Source organism: Gorilla gorilla, chromosome 13, assembly GCF_029281585.2.
Source record: "Gorilla gorilla gorilla isolate KB3781 chromosome 13, NHGRI_mGorGor1-v2.1_pri, whole genome shotgun sequence".
In the NCBI taxonomy this organism is placed as follows: Eukaryota; Metazoa; Chordata; class Mammalia; order Primates; family Hominidae; genus Gorilla; species Gorilla gorilla.
Window position 1 is genome coordinate 72,518,019 of NC_073237.2, and position 20,217 is coordinate 72,538,235.

Here is a 20,217-nt window from a genome sequence, read left to right on the forward strand (position 1 = left end):
AGCTAAAGCATTTTCCTGGAATCTTGGGTGTGAGAGTGATTTTGAAAATTGGTTTTCTTAATGAGTATCTGTTGTTTTTCGATTGAAAAATAGACGGATCCTCTGTTAAAGGGAGAGTTGGGTGGAAGAGTTGTAACTCTGGGCCGAGCCTGTAATCCCAGCATTTTAGGAGGCTGAAGCGGGCAGATTACCTGAGGTCAGGAGTCTGAGTCCCACCTGTCCAACATGGCGAAACCCCGTGTCTACTAAAAATACAAAAATTAGCCAGGTGTGGTGGTGCACGCCTGTAGTCCCAGCTGCTCAGGAGGCTGAAGTAGGAGAATTGCTTGAACCCGGGAGGCGGAGGTCGCAGTGAGCCAAGATCGCACCAGTGCACTCCAGCCTGGGAGATAGAGCAAGACTCCTTCTCAAAAAAAAAAAAAGTGTTGCAACTATGTTAGTGTCCTAACAAGATGGGCTTTGGGGAAGCAGAGTATTAATAGATTCCATCAAGCTGTGCATGTACAGCTGCCTTACACCAGGAAGACATAGAGAGTGTGTTAATAAGACTGATCAACTGGGCAAAGGGAAGCCCCATCATGGCCTATACCTAATATCTGTAGGACAGGAAAGAAACAGGCAAAAGTCTCTTGCTGTCAATTGCCTTCTAGAAATGTAACTCATCCTGGAGGACTTAGCATCACTAGCAAATATTTTGGTAAGCCTGAAATAAGTGCCTGGATACTTTGGTCTTTGGAAAGTTTAAAAAAGCCATGTCTCTGCATGGAAAACCACATGATGACTATTCCCATCTTCCCTCTTCCCTGAATTTCTAGGTGCATATCTTCTGGCTCAGGCCTGTGTTTCCTCCTGTCCCCAAGGCACATGGCCTTCCGTAAGGAGCGGGAGCTGCGAGAACTGTACGGAGGCCTGTGCCATCTGCTCTGGAGCCGATCTTTGCAAAAAATGCCAGATGCAGCCAGGCCACCCTCTCTTCCTCCATGAAGGCAGGTGCTACTCCAAGTGCCCGGAGTAAGTTTCCTTTTTAATTTTACTTCCTGCTTGTAATCACTCTCCTATGGTACTTTGGGAGCAATTCTTTCTTATTCACCAAAAAACTCTTCTCTGCTCTATGAGCGCCCACATAAATGTCCTCTGTTGACTGACATGGGTGTGGGCCACAGCAGCCAAAACTTACATGAGGCCAGATGCCCACTTCTCCTCTGTGACTATTTTATGTATATATTTTTACTTTTATGAAAAATATGTTCAGGGGCTGGGCGTGATGGCTCACACCTGTAATCCCAGCACTTCGGGAGGCTAAGGCAGAAGGATCGCTAGGAATTTGAGACCAGCCTAGGCAACATAGCAAGACTCCGTCTACAAAATATTTAAAAATTAGCCAGTGGGTGCTGTAGTCCCAGCTACTTGGGAGGCTAAGGCGGGAGGATTCCTTGAGCCCAGGAGATTGCAGTGAGCTGTGATTGCGCCACTGTACTCCAGCCTGGATGACAAAGCAGGACCTTTTTTTTAAAAAGGTCTTTTAAAAAAAAAAAATTATTTTCCCACCTTATATTAATGATCAACTGATGTCATTTTTTTTTCCTCCATTACAAAAGTAAGGCTGTGATGTGAACCTCTTCTAAAGGTTTAAATAGGTGAGGCATGAATTATAGATAATAAATAACACCTGGTTAGTTATTTATTGATTCCTCCTGGTTTCCTTGGTCCCCTGGTTTGTAGTTGCTTTACTCTTCCTACCAATAGTCCCACCTCCAGAATTTACCTAGGAAGAAAGAGGAACAGCAAATGCAAGAGTACAGCAAGAAACTTTCAGCAATAAGCAACAGAAATGCCAAGTAAAATGACTGAGACACAACAGGGTTTATTATCTCACAGAACAAAAATGTTGCAAGTCCAGTATCGGTCACTTCAGCGGCCAACAAGGTCGTCACAAAGTCTGGTTTTTCTGTTTTGCTCTTGTACCTTCCTTAGCTCATCCTCTTTGACTGGCACCGCTGCTGAGCCCACATTACATGTCTCAGCTCCAGACACGGTCACCCCATGCAGCCACTACCAGGGCCAGGAAAGGGGATGTTTCCCCTTGTTTATCCTTTTCTTGAAGAAAAGAAAATTTCCTCAGATTTTTATTCTCATCTAAGTCGCAAGAATGCATCACTGATACCTCCCTAAATCAATCCCTGGCAAAAAGAATGGAAATATAGGAGTGGTTTAGGCTGAACAAGATTCACGCCTGAACATCCAAGCAACACAGGACTCTGACAGCCAGGAAGAATGGAGAGAGGGAGGCAGGAAATAAATGTGCGGAAGTAACTGACAGTGCCTACTTTAAGGAGTTAGAATTTTCATTTGCCCTCTTATTAAAAGAATTTGATACAACAACGCTTATTTCCTGGCTGGGTGTGGTGGCTCACACCTGTAATCACAGCATTTTGGGAGGCCAACTGGGAGGATCACCTGAGGTCAGGAGTTCAAAACCAGCCTGACCAACTTGGAGAAACCCCGTCTCTACTAAAAATACAAAATTAGCCAGGCATGGTGTCATATGCCTGTAATCCCAGCTACTCGGAAGGCTGAAGCAGGAGACTCATTTGAACTCGGGAGGTGGAGGTTGCGGTGAGCTAAGATCACACCATTATATTTCAGCCTGGGCAACAAGAGCGAAACTCCATCTCAAAAAAAAAAAAAAAGCAAAAAAGCAAAACTGGCACCTATTTCCTAGTGACCTATTTGTTTTCATTACTGAGATAGACTCTATAGAGTATAAATATAAGTTATGAGTATAAATATAGAGTATAAATATAAGGTATTTACCCTCAAAAAGCATCCAATCTAGTGTAGAAAGCCAAGCATATTCAGCTCAACAACACAGATTTAGCACCAACCAGGTGTAAAAATTGATACTGATGCAATGTCAATATATTGTATTGTATATGTGTAGCTCAGTGGAGTCTATTCTTCTACCAACAATTGATATTGATATTGATATTGATATTGATGTTGATATTGACATTGATATGGAAAGCTAAGTTAAGACCAACTCCAGGAAGTCCAAGTCTGCAAAACGCTTACAATCCACTAAGAGAGGTTTACATCAGTCAACGTCATACTTCTCAGGGCCTTAATATACAAAGGGCTAAGAGATTCCAAGAGAAAAGAAAACATTTTAAATCACTATTTTTTGAATGCTTGCAACGTCCAGGTATTGTGCTAAGGGCTTTAAATGTATGATCCCATTAATTCTCACAAGAATTCTCTTATCCACTTACTATTATTTTCCCTCATTTGACCGATGAGGAAAAGAATAGCAGGCTCAATTTTACACATCAAATACATGGTGTGGCCAGAATTTGAACCCAAACCTCTCTGGCATTGAAGTCCATGTGCTTAACTATCACTCAGTGCTGCCTTCTTGTACAATTGAGTATTTTTTAAATCACAACTTTATTGAGATATAATTCACATACCATACAAATCACCCCTAAAAGTGTATAATTCACGGTTTTTAGTATATTCACAGAGTTGTGCAACCATTACCACAATCAATTTCAGAACATTGTCATCAACCTAGAAAGAAACCCTATACCCTTTTAGCTGTTATTCCTACTTTTTCCATTTCCCCCAGCCCTAAGCAACCACTAATCTACTTTCTGTCCCTATAGATTTGCTATTCTTGGACATTTCCTATAAATGGGATTATATAAAATGTGATCTTTGAGCCAAGCATGGTGGCCATGGTGCACACCTCTAATCCCAGCTATCAGGAGCCCAAGGCTAGAGAATTGCTTGAGCCCAGGAGTTCAAGGTCAGCCTGAGCAACATTGCAAGACCCTGTCTCTGAAAACAAAACACATAAAACAAAAAAGACAAAACATGTTTTTTTCTGACAGACTTTTTGACTTAGCATAATGTTTTCCAGCTTCATCCCCAGCTGGGTATTTGAGAAAAGGCTTGATGGTCACTAGCTCTTGAAGGATTTTGTCAAGCAGAGAGTGGAGAAAGGGTAGAAAAGGGTCAGAGTAAGAGAACCCAGGTGAGAAGGCAGGTTTGGAAACTCCCAGTCCTCCTCCCCTATCAACCGAGCTCCACCCCAGCAAACTCAGCCAAGTGTTACAATAAAGCAAAGGTGAAAGAGATTTGCTTACCAGAGTCAGTCATTGCTTCCTCAGTGGTAGGATTGAACTGGTTGTCATTATTATTGCCTTATTTATTTAATCATTACCTTTTTCAACTCTCTCTTGGATTCTTTGAGTGTTCCAGGAATTGACAACACATTAAAACAAGGAAGAAAGAGATGCATTTTGCTTTACTCCAGTTAGTTGACCGCTCAATGTATTTTACCTCAGAGTCTGGGTTGAACCATTTTCATGGAGCAATGGGACACTACGCAGACATGCAGCAGTCAAGATAGTCTGTATTTCTTGAGCAGTAGGAAAGCTACCAGCATGGCCTAGGAATATTGCAGACTATAGAATTGCAAGCATATGCCCTCCTGTTATGGGTAGGGTGATCTGATTATAGCAGAATCCCTCATCTTTGTGTTTACACACACACAAAAAAGAAAACTAACAACAGAAGACACAGAGTCTGAGGAACACATAATATCCAGTTTATCTTGGGAAGCTTTATTGCTGTTTCTGAGAAATCACCCTTTTGGGTGTGATCCATCCTAGAACAGCAATAAGATTTATTAACAGGAACATAACCTGCAATGACACAGCATCCAGATATTCAGAGTTATTTATAAGTTAGCATTTAGTGGCCCCTGCTTTTTCAAATTTAGTACATGTTCATGAAAAAAAAAAAGTGTTTGTTTTTTTTGAGACCAAGTCTCTCCCTGTTGCCCAGGCTGGAGTGCAATGGCGCGATCTCGGCTCACTGCAATCTCTGCCTCCCAGGTTCAAGCAATCATCCTGCCTCAGCCTCCCGAGTAGCTGGGATTACAGGCGCATGCCACCACACCTGGCTTATTTTTTTTTTCTATCTTTTGTAGAGATGGGGTTTCACCGTGTTGGCCAGGCTGGTCTCGGAACTCCTGACCTCGTGATCCGACCACCGTGGCCTCCCAAAGTGCTGGGATTACAGGCATGAGCCGCCACGCCAGGCCAAAAATAGGTTTTAACAGTAACGTTTTTTTTTTTTTTTTCTGAGATGGAGTTTCACTCTTGTTGCCCAGGCAATGGCGCCATCTCAGCTCACTGCAACCTCTACCTCCCAGGTTCAAGCAATTCTCCTGCCTCAGCCTCCCGAGTAGCTGGGATTACATGCATCCGTCACCACGCCCAGCTAATTTTTTGTATTTTTAGTAGAGATGGGGTTTCACCACGTTGGCCAGACTGGTCTTGAACTCCTGACCTCAGGTGATCCACCCACCCTGGCCTTTCAAAGTGCTGGGATTACAGGCATGAGCCACTGTGACAGTAACATATATCATTACAGTAGTTGTTTAAAAAGCAACAGAAAACTTAAGGTGGACTCACATTCACCAAATGTGAACAGATTTGAAGCTCTGTTGAAGAAAAACAGCCTTCCTTTAAGTGCTGCTGGTCACTGTCTTGGTGTCTGTGAAATGGAGGTGAAGGCCCAGGACCACACAGCTTTCACAGGACATGGATTTATCTGAGCTGAAAGACTTCAACATTAAGTACTTTGAATTTAACGATTTAGTACATGCAACCATTTCTTTTCAAAAGAAATATTCGTCTTAAATAAAATAATTGTGAAATAAAGCACTAAGAAAAACAGTTTTATAAATGCAGAGACAGGAAAGGAGAACCAACTCCCAGGCAGATCTGTGTGGAGAAGACTACTTTTTTGTTTGTTTGTTTTGAGACAGAGTCTTGCTCTGGAATGCAGTGGTGCAATCTCAGCTCACTGCAATTTCTGCCTCCCAGGTTCAAGCGATTCTTCTGCCTCAGCCTCCTGAGTAGCTGGGATTACATGCGCCCACCATCAAGCTCGACTAATTTTTGTATTTTTGTAGAGACAGCATTTCGCCATGTTGGCCAAGCTGGTCTTGAATTCCTGACCTCAGGTGATCCGCCCATCTGGTCCTCCCAAAGTGCTAGGATTACAGGCATGAGCCACTTCAAGGGTTTGTTTTTTTCTTTTGCTTTTTGCTTGAATCCATTTCTTTCATTTCAGCATCTCATCCAACATCCACTGAACCTCTTCTTAGAGGGATCTGAAAAAGATTTATTCGTGTTGCGTCTTTTTAGCTCTGTATTAGCATTCATCACCTTCAGTGTCCAGAAACTATTCTCTGCAGGTCTTGGCCAGGCCTAGCATTGAGATTCCCTGGAGGTGGGCCTGATCTTACAAAGCTCCCCTCCTTTAAACACAGAGTGGATCACTGTGGCAAACCAGTTCCCACCTTAAGTTTACAAGATGTGGCTGGCCCCACTCTGAGTCATCCCAGTACCAACTCTCAGGTGTGGCAAGAGAGACCCATCATGAATAACAAAGACACCCCTAACTCTTAGGAAATTCCAAAGGTTTTGAGGTTAGCCGAAGAGAAAGACCAGACCTCTGTTTGGGTGAGGTCAAATTCTTTACTATGCTTACAGGAACAATGAATCCATCAAATTTTCATTCGATTAGAAGATGTGATTGGTAAGGTACACCTGTAATCCCAGCACTTTGGGATGCCATGGTGGGTGCACTGCTTGAGGCCAGGAGTTTGAGACCAGCTTGTGTAACATAGTAAGACCCCCATCTCTACAAAAAAAAAAAGATAAAAATTTAAAAATTAGCCCAGTGTGGCGGCACACACCTGTAGTCCTAGCTACTCAGGAGGCCAAAGTGGGAGGATCACTTGAGCCCAGCAAGTCAAGGCTGCAGTGAGCCATGATCACACCACTGCACTCTAGCCTGGGCAACAGAGCCAGACCTTGTCTCACCAAAAAAAAAAAAAAAAAAGAAAAGAAAGAAAGAATGTGATCTATTTAAGAATGCACTAAATTTCCTTAATTTCAAATTTCTCAAATCTGATCAAACTGCTGGTGGGCTTATAACACATTGCCTGACTTGTTCAATTCATTTTTAAGAGATAGACTTTGTTTGAGCAAAGTAGCTGAGTCTTTCTTCTTCAAGCATTCTCTGTCATGGTCAAAAAAAAAGCTAAGGGTACTACTGTGTGAGGAAGCCCAGTCTTAGCTTTTATCTGGATGCCATTTCTTTCTCTGTCTTCTACCTAGACTGCTTTCTTCTCCAATTTTTCTTACCTGAAACTATATCAGAAACATGACTTTTTGGCTGGGCACAGTGGCTCACACATGTAACTGGGAGGCCAAGGCAGGCAGATCACTTGAGGTCAGGAGTTTGAGACCACCCTGGCCAACATGGTAAAGCCCCATCTTTACTAAAAAATACAAAAATTAGCCAGGCATGGTGGTGCATGCCTGTAGTCCCAGCTACTCAGGAGGCTGAGGCAGGAGAATCACTTCAACCCAGGAGGTGGAGGTTGCAGTGAGTTGAGATCACACCACTGCACTTCAGCCTGGGTGACAGAGCAAGACCCTGTCTCAGACAAAACAAAACAAAGAAATGTGACTTCTGTTCACCCCTGCCCTATTTCTTCCTGGAACACTCAATATATTTTTGTTTACTGAATGCATACAGTAAATAAATGACTGAAAGAATGATTAAACGTGTGAGCGCTGATTAATTAAAACACCAAGTAAAAATGCTGGGTAGCAGCGGATCCCTTCCTGGCTTGTGATTTAAAGAGGTCTCTGGTAGATTGGGTTATTTGTTGCAGTTCTTCACCACTCCTTGTATTCATGCCCACTGCCTGCAACTTTGCACCAACTCCACTAGAGGCGAAATGGACTTCCTTGTCCCTTGACTTTGGCTGGGTTATGTGATTTGTTTTGGCCAGTGACAGGTTAGCAGAAGAAAGGTGGAGGCATAAAATGTGCCTGATTGAACTTGCCCTTCTGCATGTTTGTCATGGCTGTGAGAAGAACGTCCCCTGGTAGTCCCGGTAGCCAGGGAAAATAGAGGAATGTGAAGGCATGGACCCAGTGTGTAGCCTGGAGTCAAGCCTGCCAAGCCCAGCCTAGATCTGCTTCCCCACACACATGAGTGAGAGTAAATGATTGTTGTTTTAAGCCACTGAGTTTTGGGTTGGGATGGTTTGTGGCACAGCAATATTACGGCACTAACTCACTAATGGATCATGATAGAAAGCAATTGGAATAGGTACCTATGACATCAGAAGTCCATTTTCTCTAAGCCGGCTTATGGTTCTTCCTCTTCTGCGAGTTCCAGCTCTTCCATTCAGCTTTTCCCACCAAAGAAGCCTCATCTAAGTTCATTTTTGCAGGGACATGGATGAAGCTGGAAACCTTCATTCTCAGCAAACTAACACAGGAACAGAAAATCAAACACTGCATGTTCTCACTCATAAGTGGGAGCTGAACAATGAGAACACATGGACACAGGGAAGGGAACATCACACACCAGGGCCTGTCGGAGGGTGGGGGGCTAGGGGAGGGAGAGCACTAGGAGAAATACCTAATGTAGATAGATGACGAGTTGATGGATGCAGCAAACCACCATGGCACATGTATACCTATGTAACAAACCTGCACATTCTGCACATGTACCGCAGAATTTAAAGTATAAAAAAAAAGAAAAAAGAAAAAAAAGAAACCTCATCTATCCATCCCTCATCTCCCAAATATATTTGAGAGGATTGGGGTTGTATATTTTACTGTGTTCCCCCACCAGTGAGTGATTTCTACAATGGGATAGTTTAATCACTGGGGTTCTATATACACAGACATAAGATTCCGCCTGGAAGAAGGTGATTTGCACAAACACGCTGGTACTCAAAATATGTTTAGTGCTGTGTGCAAATGTTCATATGTATGCATTTGAAAAAAGTCATCAGAGGTTGGTTGACAGCATCCAGTGGTTCCAATCTTACAGGGCATTAACCCTTTTGAGTCTTTTGGAAATTTTTTTTGTTTATTAAATGTTTTTAAAAATTATTAATTGAATAAAAAATATTTTCCACTTTAAAGTTAGGCTCTAACAAAAAGAAAGAAAAAATAATAAAACTTAGGGGGTCACATACGGAAAAGAGAAGATGACTAAACGATACACAAATTAACAACAATTGTTCTCAAACCAATCAAATTCACAAGAATATGAACCCCAAATATCTGAGGCAGGTCTCAGTCAATTTAGGAAGTTTATTTTGCCACAGTTGAGGACACATGCCCATGACAGCCTCAGGAGGTCCTGATGACATGTGCCCAAGGTGGTCAGGGCACAGCTTAGTTTTATACTTTTTAGGGAGACATGAGACATCAATCAATATATGTAAGATGTACATTGTAGGCCGGGCGCGGTGGCTCACGCCTGTAATCCCAGCACTCTAGGAGGCCAAGGCGGGCGGATCACAAGGTCAAGAGATCGAGACCACTGTGGGCGGAGGATTACCTAGGTGCCGAGGCAAGAGACTGAAGGCACAAACTGTTTCAGTATAATAAAGAAAATAGTTAGAATAAGAATAGTCATAATACAAATTAGATATAGAGATGATCATGGACAATTATCAATCATTATTATAAACATTATTAATCATTAGCTTTTAATATTACTCTTTGTTGCGTTACTAATATAACCTAGGAATAACCGGCGGGTATAGGGTCAGGTGCTGAAGGGACATTGTGAGAAGTGACCTAGAAGGCAAGAGGTGAGCCCTCTGTCACGCCCGCATAAGGGCCGCTTGAGGGCTCCTTGGTCGAGCGGTAACGCCAGTGTCTGGGAAGGCACCCGTTACTTAGCAGACCGCGAAAGGGAGTCTCCTTTTCTTGGGGGAGTCAGGGAACACTCTGCTCCACCAGCTTCTTGTGGGAGGCTGGATATTATCCAGACCTGCCCGCAGTCATCCGGAGGCCTAAACCCCTCCCTGTGGTGCTGTGCTTCGGTGGTCACACTCCTTGTCCACTTTCATGCTCCTCCTGCACTCCTGGTTCCTCTTCGAACTTCATAGTAGATAGCGGTAGAAGAAATAGTGAAAGTCTTAAAGTCTTTGATCTTTCTTGTAAGTGCAGAGAAGAAAACGCTGACGTACACTGCCTTCTTTCTCTGCTTCGGCTACCTAAAAGGGAAGGGCCCCCTATCCTGTAATCACGTGACTTGCTTCACCTTGTCAATCACTTAGAAGGTTCACCCTCCTTACCCTGCCCACTTGTCTTGTATGCAATAAATATCGGCGTGCCCAGCCATTCGGGGGCACTACCGGTCTCCGCATCTTGATGGTAGTGGTCCCCCGAGCCCAGCTGTTTTCTCTTTATCTCTTTGTCTTGTGTCTTAATTTATTACAATCTCTCGTCTCCACACACGGGGAGAACACCTGCTAAGCACCGTAGGCTGGACCCTACAGACCATCCTGGCTAACACGGTGAAACCCCGTATCTACTAAAAAAATACAAAAACAATTAGCCAGGCATGGTGGCACGCACCTCTAGTCCCAGCTACTCAGGAGGCTGAGGCAGGAGAATCGCTTGAACCTGGGAGGCAGAGGTTGTGGTGAGCCAAGATCGTGCCATGCACTCCAGCCTGGGTGACAGAGCAAGACTCTGTCTCAAAAAAAAAAAAAAAAAAAAAAGTACATTGTAGCTTCTTTTTTTTTTTTTTTGAGACAGAATCTCGCTCTGTTATCTAGGCTGGAGTGCATGGCACGATCTTGGCTCACCTCAACCTCTGCCTTCCTGGTTCAAGCAATTCTCCTGTCTCAGCCTCCCGAGTAGCTGGGACTACAGGCGCAAGCCATCACACCTGGCTAATTTTTATATTTTTAGTAGAGACTGGGTTTTGCCATGTTGGCCAAGCCAGTCTCAAACTCCTGATCTCAGGTGATCCACCCACCTCAGCCTCCCAAAGTGCTGGGATTACAGGCATGAGCCACCCTACCCAACCCATTGTAGCTTTTTAAAATCTTAGTAACTATCTGGTTTTTGGTTGTTTTTTTTTTTAAGACAGAGTCTCACTCTGTCACCAGGTTGGACTGCAGTGGCATGATCTCGGCTCACTGCAGCCTCTGCCTCCCAAGTTCAAGTGATTCTCCTGTCTCAGCCTCCCGAGTAGCTGAGACTATAGGCATGCACCACCACACCCAGCTAATTTTTGTATTTTTTAGTAGAGACAGTGTTTCACCATGTTGGCCAGAATGGTCTCGATCTCCTGACCTGATGACCTGCCCACCTTGGCCTCCCAAAGTGCTAGGATTACAAGAGTGAGCCACCACACCCGGCCAGTAGCTATCTTTTTAAGGAATAGCGTGGGAGGCAGGTTTACCCTAAGCAGTTCCCAGCTTGATTTTTCCCTTTGGCTTAGTAATATTGGGGTCCCAAGATTTATTTTCCTTTCACAAGAATAATGCTTGTCCTTTTCCTTCCATTTTTCTGAATGTTCTTTTCACTTCCTTATAAATCCCATGGATGCCTCTCAGCTGACGACAGCAGCAGCCCTTTTGTTTTTAGACCTAATTCCTTTTCCCCAGGAATGAGTCACTTCTCCAGCAGGTCAGCTTCTCCAGTTGCACTCTGTCTTCCTTCCACAGGGGCTCTTATGCAGAAGACGGCATATGTGAACGCTGTAGCTCTCCTTGCAGAACATGTGAAGGAAACGCCACCAACTGCCATTCTTGTGAAGGAGGCCACGTCCTGCACCACGGAGTGTGCCAGGAAAACTGCCCCGAGAGGCACGTGGCTGTGGAGGGGGTATGCAAGCATTGCCCAGAGATGTGTCAGGACTGCATCCATGAGAAAACATGCAAAGGTACCTAGGAGCTTCCCACAGGAGAGCAAGGCTCTGCTGAGCCACCAGGTGGGGGCCGATTATCTGAGGGTGGATGGCAGAGAGCTGTGGGAACCAGTCTCCCTATCATTCCTGAAAGGTATGTCTCTGTGCCTGTCATCAGAGAAACTGAGGGTGAGATACACCCTTTTCATTATGGATGCTGCAAGTTAAGACAAGCGAGAGCCCCTTTTTGCATGATTTCTTACACTCACCCCCATATGTACACACACAGCAGATGTGCAAGTGCTATCCTAGGTGCTAGAGGTACAGAGAAGAACCCAATGTTCTCATCTTTTTTTTTTTTCCTTGAGATGGAGTTTCACTCTTGTTGCCCAGGCTGGAGTGCAATGGCTTAATCTCAGCTCACTGCAACTTCTGCCTCCCATGTTTAAGCGATTCTCCTGCCTCAGCCTCCAGAGTAGCTGGGATTACAGGCACGCTCCACCACACTGGGCTAATTTTAACATTTTTAGTAGAGACGAGGTTTCTCCATGTTGGTCAGGCTGGTCTCAAACTCCTGACCTCAGGTGATCCACCATCCTCAGCCTCCCAAAGTGCTGGGATTACAAGCGTGAGGCACCACGCCCAGCTGTTCCCATCTTTTGGAACACAAAATAGCCACAAAACACAGAGGTAGCTAGAAAACTGCAGTTGTTAAAAAGGATAAGAAAGAAAACTTCGGGCAACTATGACTGAGATGACCACTCTGGCTGTGAACAAATTTTGTTGTTTTTTTCCCTCAGGAATTATCTCCCCCAAAAAGCTGTTCAATTTTCTCTCCAGAATAAGACAGACTCATTTAACTGGTGCTGTCCTATCCAAAGTATTCTCTTGGTGTGACCTCAAGTGTTTCCCAGGATTCCCCCCAAAGTAAGAAAATGAACACAAATAAAATAAACCCGCAATGTATTCTTCACACTGATCAATCCTGTATTCATTGTTGTACCTGATCAATGAATGAAAAGTTAACTAATCCAACCATTCCTAAACTGCTTTCTGTATTGAACACAGTGTGAGGTTCTCAATACAATTTTTTAAATCTGTTAATGCTCTTCGGGTTTTTCAAACAATACCGCCAGCCTCTCAGCCATCCCTGTCTTTTACAGCATTGCAAATTTTTGCACTGCACCTCCAAAGGGCAGACCATTTCATTGTGTAAGTCCAGCACCATCTAATATGGTCACCATGTGTGGCCTCCTCATCCCAAGGCAGGACTTATTAGACATCAAATCTATGCCCTGGCAGGGTGGGGAAAGGGCAAGCATACTCTCAGGTCAAATCAACCGAAGTGCTGAGGGAGGAGCTAGCCCACTGCAGACAATGAATTCCTTTCTCCTATCCCCCGGGGATAACTTGCTGCTTCCTCCTTTTCCCAGAGTGCATGCCTGAGTTCTTCCTGCATGATGATATGTGCCACCAGTCCTGTCCCCGTGGCTTCTACGCAGACTCGCGCCACTGTGTCCCCTGCCATAAAGACTGTCTGGAGTGCAGTGGCCCCAAAGCCGACGACTGCGAGCTCTGTCTTGAGAGTTCCTGGGTCCTCTATGATGGACTGTGCTTGGAGGAGTGTCCAGCAGGAACCTATTATGAAAAGGAGACTAAGGAGTGCAGAGGTAAAGACTTCTGGGATTCAAAATAGGCTCTGGGGTTTGCACAGTTCCAGCCCCAGCCCCAGCGCCAGAGCTGTCATCTCAATCTTTTTTTTGTTCTGTTTTGTTTTGTTTTTGTTTTGGGACAAGGTCTCCCTCTGTTGCCCAGGCTCAAGTTCAGTAGCACGAACATGGCTCACTGAAGCCTCCACCTCCTGGGCTCAAGTGATCCTCCCACCTCAGCCTCCAGCATTTCTGGGAACATAGAGATGAGGTCTCAGAATGTTGCCTAGGCTGGTCTTGAACTCCTGGCTTCAAGCAATCCTCTGCCTTGGACTCCCAAAGTGCTGGGATTACAGGTGTGAGTCACCATGACCAGTCCGTCTCATCCTTTACCATCTCACTCAAGGAGGCATATTTTGAACCGGTTGTAAATAACTTTTAAATGAATCGCTCATAAGCTTTGTACAGGTAACTTTTATTAGTGACAAATCACGTGGACCTTCCTCACAACAGTGGCTATGAACTGCTGGTCAAAAGAAGTTATCATATAAAGATTTACAGCAGAGAGGAGGAGCCTTCAAAAGCTACCTGAGACTTTTCTTGATAACACAAGCAAATTGTGCCACCATAAGGGACTTTCTTGGTGCCTCTTGTCTCCCTTCTTGGGTGATTTTTTTTTTTTTTTTTTTTTGAGACAGAGTCTCACTCTGTTGGCTAGAGTGCGGTGGCACGATCTTGGCTTACTACAACCTCTGCCTCCTGGGTTCAAGCGATTTGCCTGCCTCAGGCTCCTGAGTAACTGGGACTACAGGTGTGTGCCACCACGCCTGGCTAATTTTTCTATTTTTAGTAGAGAGGGGGTTTCACCATGTTGACCAGGCTGGTCTTGAACTCCTGACCTCAAGTGATCCACCTGCCTCGCCCTTCCAAAGTGCTGGGATAACAAGCGTGAGCCATGGCGCTCGGTCCATATTTTGTTGTTGTTGTTCTTGAGATGGAGTCTCACTCTGTTGCCCAGGTTGGAGGGCAGTGGCATGATCTCAGCTCATCGCAGCCTCCACCTCCTGGGTTCAAGTGGTTCTCCTGTCTCAGCCTCCTGAGTAGCTGGGATTATAGGCGGCTGCCACCACACCTAGCTAATTTTTGTATTTTTAGTAGAGACAGGGTTTCACCATGTTGGCCAGGCTGGTCCTGAATGCCTGATCTCAAGTGATCCGCCCACCCCAGCCTCCCAAAGTGCTGGGATTACAGGTATGAGCCACCGCACCCAGCCTCCCTTCATGGTTTGTTCCCTGGAAGCTCCCCACCTTCCTCTTCATATCCTTCAATTCCTGCTCCAAAGTCCCCATTTCCACTCCCACTCAGTCCCTGCATGTTCAAGAAAGGATCTGCTATTATTTATACCTCCTTATGTTTTAACTCAGCATGAATCATTTGCCTCTTATTCATTATCAAGGAACAGAAAAATAAAATAAGTTATGCACTCTAGAATTCTCTAGCAAGTGAGAGAAATGTTGTGGGGCAGGGGGCTTTTCTAGAGCCCAGGATTCACTCCGATGAGGCAGCCTGAGGTCCTTCACCCCCACATGTCGCCCCCAAGCAAACACGACGAGATAGATGTCCAGAGGCAATTCCCCTAACAACCGCGAGAGCCTGAGAGTGACCTTCCACTGAGAAACCCTGGGACACCCACACCCTAGGACATACTGAGGGGAAGGTTTTTAGTAGGACATGAAGATGTGTCTCGGTCCTGAAGGCTTTCTGCTCCAGCCTTGTGCTGTGGATATGCCTTTTTGTGTGTTTTATATAAAGCACTATTTAGTGTTAATGTCCTACCTGCCCATATGTGAAAAAGCGTGGAAGTCAAGGCTCTGTCCGCATGCAGAAGAGGCGGGTGTTCGTGTGGGAGGCAGGCTGTGGAGCTGGGAATGGCTTCTGGGAGGTGAGAGACTCAGCAGCAGGCCTCCAGCGCCATCTTGCCTCTGTGAGGGCAGGAACTGAGGTTCAACTTCTGGCCTTTCTCTGGTGTTGAATAAGGAAAGTAATTTACCATACAGAGAGCTTTACAGGTCTCAGAGTATGTTTTCTTAATTTATCTGATTTAATTATCTCCTCGAGAAAGGCCCCTGGTTGCCCATTAGAATCACCTGGGCAGCTCTTAAAACCACAGATGCCTGCACCCAACATTCTAATTCCTTCTCCCACCACCAGTAATTCTGATGCTCAGTGTGGGTTGAGAGCCATTGAGGTAAATGGCAATTTTCTGCATTTTTCTGAGAAGGAAACAGATGCTTTGAGAAGTTAAGCACTTGCTCAATGTGACCCCACTAGTGAGGACAGAGTTGGAAACTCACTTGAGGTGTCTCCCTACAATGACATTGCACTCTTTCTTTTTTTTTTTTTTTTTTTTTTGAGACGGAATTTCTCTCTAGTTGCTGCCAGGCTGGAGTGCAATGGCGCGATCTTGACTCACCACAACCTCCGCCTCCCTGGTTCAAGAGATTCTCCTGCTTCAGCTTCCCGAGTGACTGGGATTAGAGGCATGTGCCACCACACCCAGCTAATTTTGTATTTTTAGTAGAGACGGAGTTTCTCCATATTGGTCAGGGTGGTCTCGAACTCCTGACCTTAGGTGATCTGCCCGTCTCTGCCTCCCAAAGTGCTGGGATTACAGGCGTGAGCCACCATGCCCGGCCGCCATTGCACTTTCTACCAGACCAAAGGGAAGGGAAGGAATGTGGTATTGGAAGAAACAGTGACAACCTGACTTTCCAGAGAGATAATACAAAGAACCTGATCTGAAAATTAAGATTTGGGGAAGTGTAGAGAAGCATTTAGAATGGAGCAATCTCAGCCGGACACGGTGGCTCACATCTGTAATCTCAACAACACTTTGGGAGGCCAAGGCGGGAGGATCACTTGAGTCCAGGAATTTGAGATCAGCCTGGGCAACACAGCAAGACCCTATTTCTAAAACAAAAATAATAATACAAAAATTAGCCAGATGTGGTGGTGTGTGCCTGTAGTCCCAGCTACTCAAGAGGCTGAGATGGGGGGGGTCACTTTAGCCTGGGAGGTCAATGTTTCAGTGAGCCATGATCACACCACTGCACTCTAGCCTGGGTGACAGAGCAAGAACCTATAGCAAAAAAAAGAAAAAAACAATCTGTAAGCAGGATCTTCTCTAAGAAACACAAGGACTTTGGATCCATTCCAATCACCCAGATTATCCTGTAATAGATAGTACAGACACCTCTAAAAGTCCCATACCTTTCCTGAAGCACTGGAGCAGAAGCAGCAAGGCAGTTGCTAAGGTCCTGGGCTTAACTCCTGATACTACTTAGCATAAGTGACTTAGCATCTCCAGCCTCAATTTCCTGATTTAGATAAAATGAGAGGATAATATAAACAATAATAATACCATGCATGTATCCACCCAGGGAATGCTTACAGGGGGGCCTGCTATGTGCTGTGTGCTCTTTCAGGTCTGGGGAACAGCAGGGAGTGAGACAGAGTCCCTGCCCTCATGGAGCTCACATTCTATTAGGGAAGACAGGTACTAATGACCATAAGCCAAGAGCAAAAATAAGGCAGAGAGGCAGGACAGGAAGATAGGCAGGATGGAGATAAAACTTGAGAGATGTCTTAGATTTCATTGAGAAAGGCAGGAAGCAAACCATGCATGCCTCTGGGAGAAGAGAATTGCAGGCGGAGAGAATGGCAACTACTAAATCCCAGAGATGGTCGGCCTGGTGCAGTGGCTCATGCCTGTAATCCCAGCCCTTTGGGAGGCCAAGGCAGGAAAATCACTTGAGGCCAGGAGTTCAAGACCAGCCTGGGCAGCAAAGTGAAGGCCCATGTCTATTTTTTTTTTTTTTTCCTGACACAGGGTCTCACTCTGTCACCCAGGCTGGAGTGCAGTGGCGCAATCACAGCTCACTGCAGCCTTGACCTCCTGGGCTCAGGAGAGCCTTCCACCTTAGCCTCCTGAGTAGCTGGGACTACAGGCACCCGCCACCATGCCCAGATAATTTTTGTGTTTTTTCTAGAGACAGTGTCTTGCCATGTTGCTCAGGCTGGTCTCGAACTCCTGGGCTCAAGCAATCCATCCACCTTGGCCTCCCAAAGTGCTAGGATTACAGGTGTAAGCCACTGCACCCAGCCCCCGTCTCTAGTTAAATACAGAAAAATAAAACCTAGAGGTGGAAAAGAATTGTTATTTTCTTTTTTTAACAAATACTTATCGATTCCTATTACATGCCAGGCCCTCTCATAGGCACTATGTATTCAAAAATAAATGCAAAAGCGACCTTTATTTGTCAACAGACAATTAAATACATTCCAACAATTGCTGTATTCGTGATAAGCTCAAGGTACTCCGGAGGTGAGTGGAGGACCATAACAGTAGGTGTTATGACGGTGGAAAATTCGGTGCCATTACAGAATGGCTTGTTATTATTTTGTTGCAGTTTGGGTAATTATAGTGAGCCTTACTAATATTTCTGAGATGGCTGTTGCAGGAAAGCCCTCTCTGGATACAACAGAGAAAATAAAATAATAATTTTCTCTCATTTTGCAAAAGAATGGTCCACCCCAGAGCTCAAGGGCTGTACTCAACTTATGGCCCCACACCATTGGCCCAGAGCTCTGGAAATCTCCAGAAGAAATGTGAAAGGAATGTGAAGACCCTTTCCCAGGGGAAGCCATTCCCACGAGGGCCACCCTGGCCCTCGCTCACTCTGTCTGCTGCCCCTCCACGCCCACAGATTGCCACAAGTCCTGCTTGACCTGCTCATCGTCTGGGACCTGCACCGCCTGTCAGAAAGGCCTGATCATGAACCCTCGTGGGAGCTGCATGGCCAACGAGAAATGCGCACCCTCCGAGTACTGGGATGAGGATGCTCCCGGGTGCAAGCCCTGCCATGTTAAGTGCTTCCACTGCATGGGGCCGGCGGAGGACCAGTGTCAAACATGCCCCACGAACAGCCTTCTTCTCAGTGAGTTACTTCTCCAAGGACAGCTTTGTGTTTCCCTCCCTCTGGGAAACTGCCTTGCACACTGCCTTGTCCAGTAGATACTGGCTTCTTTCTTTTTGATTTTTTGCTTTGTGTTTCAAACCTGCAGAAAAGATGCAAGAGTAAGAACTGTACAAAGAACAGCACACGGATGTGCTTCATCCAGTTTGCAAATTGCTCATCTTCTACACCATTTGCTTTATCATTTGTTCGTGGGCTGTCTCCCCCCTTCTCACTCATTCTCTCTCTCTCTATCGCTCTCTTTCTCTCACTCTCTCAATGTATACTTGTACATCATTCCCAATACATATTTTTCGAAGCCATTTGAAGGCATACATCCTGGCCCCTTTCCCATAAATATTTTAGTGCCTATTTCCTCAGATTAGTGATATTTTCTTACATAACCGCAGGTTATCAACTCTAACAAATTGTACATTCATACAATACTTTAATATACTATCCATATTAAAATTTTCTCAGTGCCCCTTTAGGATTCAGGCTAGAGTCAGTTGTTTCATTTAGCTTCCATGTCCCTTTTTTGTTTGTTTGTTTGTTGGGAAGGAGTCTCACTCAGTTGCTCAGAGTGGAGTGCAGTGGTATGATCTCGGCTCACTGCAACCTCTGACTCCTGGGTTCAAGCAATTGTCATGCCTCAGTCTTCTGAGTAGCTGGGATTACAGGTGGGCACCTTCGCGCCCAGCTAATTTTTTTTTTTTTTTTTTTTGTATTTTTGGTAGAGACGGGGTTTTACCATGTTGGCCAAGCTGGTCTTGAACTCCTGGCCTCAAGCAGTCTGCCCTCCTCAGCCTCCCAAAGTGCTGGGATTACAGGTGTGAGCCACTGCACCCAGCCACTTTTTTGTTTGTTTGTTTTTTGTTTTAAGAGACAAGTTGGCCAGGTGCAGTACCCAGGCTGTTGGAGTGCAGTGGCACGATCATGGTTCACTGCAGTCTTGAACTCCTGGGCTCAAGAGATCCTCCTGCCTCAGCCTCCCAAGTAGATGGGATGGGATTACAGGCATGAACCACCATGCCTGGCCCTTCCATGTCATGTCCAGCCATTTTTTTTTTTCTTTTTAGAGACAAGGGTCTCACTGTGTTCCCCAGGCTGGTCTTGAATTCCTGGGCTCTAGCTATTCTCCTGCCTCAGTCTCCCAAAGTGCTGGGATTACAGGCATGAACCACTATGCCAGGCCCTTCCATGTCCCTTTAGCCTCCTTTAATATGAAATGTTTCCACACACTTTCTTTTTCTTTCACAATATCAATGCTTTAGAAAAATACAGTCTTGGCTGGGCACGGTGGCTCACACCTGTAATCCCAGCACTTTGGGAGGCCGAGGCGGGCAGATCATGAGGTCAGGAGTTCAAGACCAGCCTGACCAACATGATGAAATCCCATCTCTACTAAAACTCAAAAATTAGCCAGGTGTGGTGGCGGGCGCCTGTAGTCCCAGCTACTCAGGAGGCTGAGGCAGGAGAATGGTGTGAACCCGGGAGGTGGAGCTTGCAGTGAGCCAAGATTGCGCCACTGCACTCCAGCCTGGGTGACAGAGTGAGACTCCATCTCAAAAAAAAAAAAAAGAGAGATGCCAGGGGATCAGAGTCAGTAATAGAAGGTGATGTGATCAGAAGCAGAGGGACAGAGAGAAGCTACTGCACTGCTGCCTTTGAAGACAGAGGAAGGGGCCATGAGCCAAGGCATGCAGGTGGACTCTAGCAAGTGGAAAAGGAAAGGAAACAGATTCCCTCCTAGAGCCTCTAAAAGGAACAGAGCCCTGTGGATCTATTTTGGA

General features: G+C 45.3%; 1 protein-coding gene across 1 annotated transcript in view; it reads left to right on the top strand.

Annotated features, from left to right (window-relative positions):
* The window catches only part of PCSK5 (proprotein convertase subtilisin/kexin type 5), a 460,751-nt gene that overhangs the window by 413,567 nt on the left and 26,967 nt on the right, over nt 1-20,217 (top strand). Inside the window, exons 29-32 of the mRNA XM_031014779.3 lie at nt 816-1,011; nt 11,579-11,796; nt 13,194-13,430; nt 18,176-18,406. Of these exons, the coding sequence (XP_030870639.2) occupies nt 816-1,011; nt 11,579-11,796; nt 13,194-13,430; nt 18,176-18,406 (882 nt within the window). The remainder of the gene's footprint in view (nt 1-815; nt 1,012-11,578; nt 11,797-13,193; nt 13,431-18,175; nt 18,407-20,217) is intronic.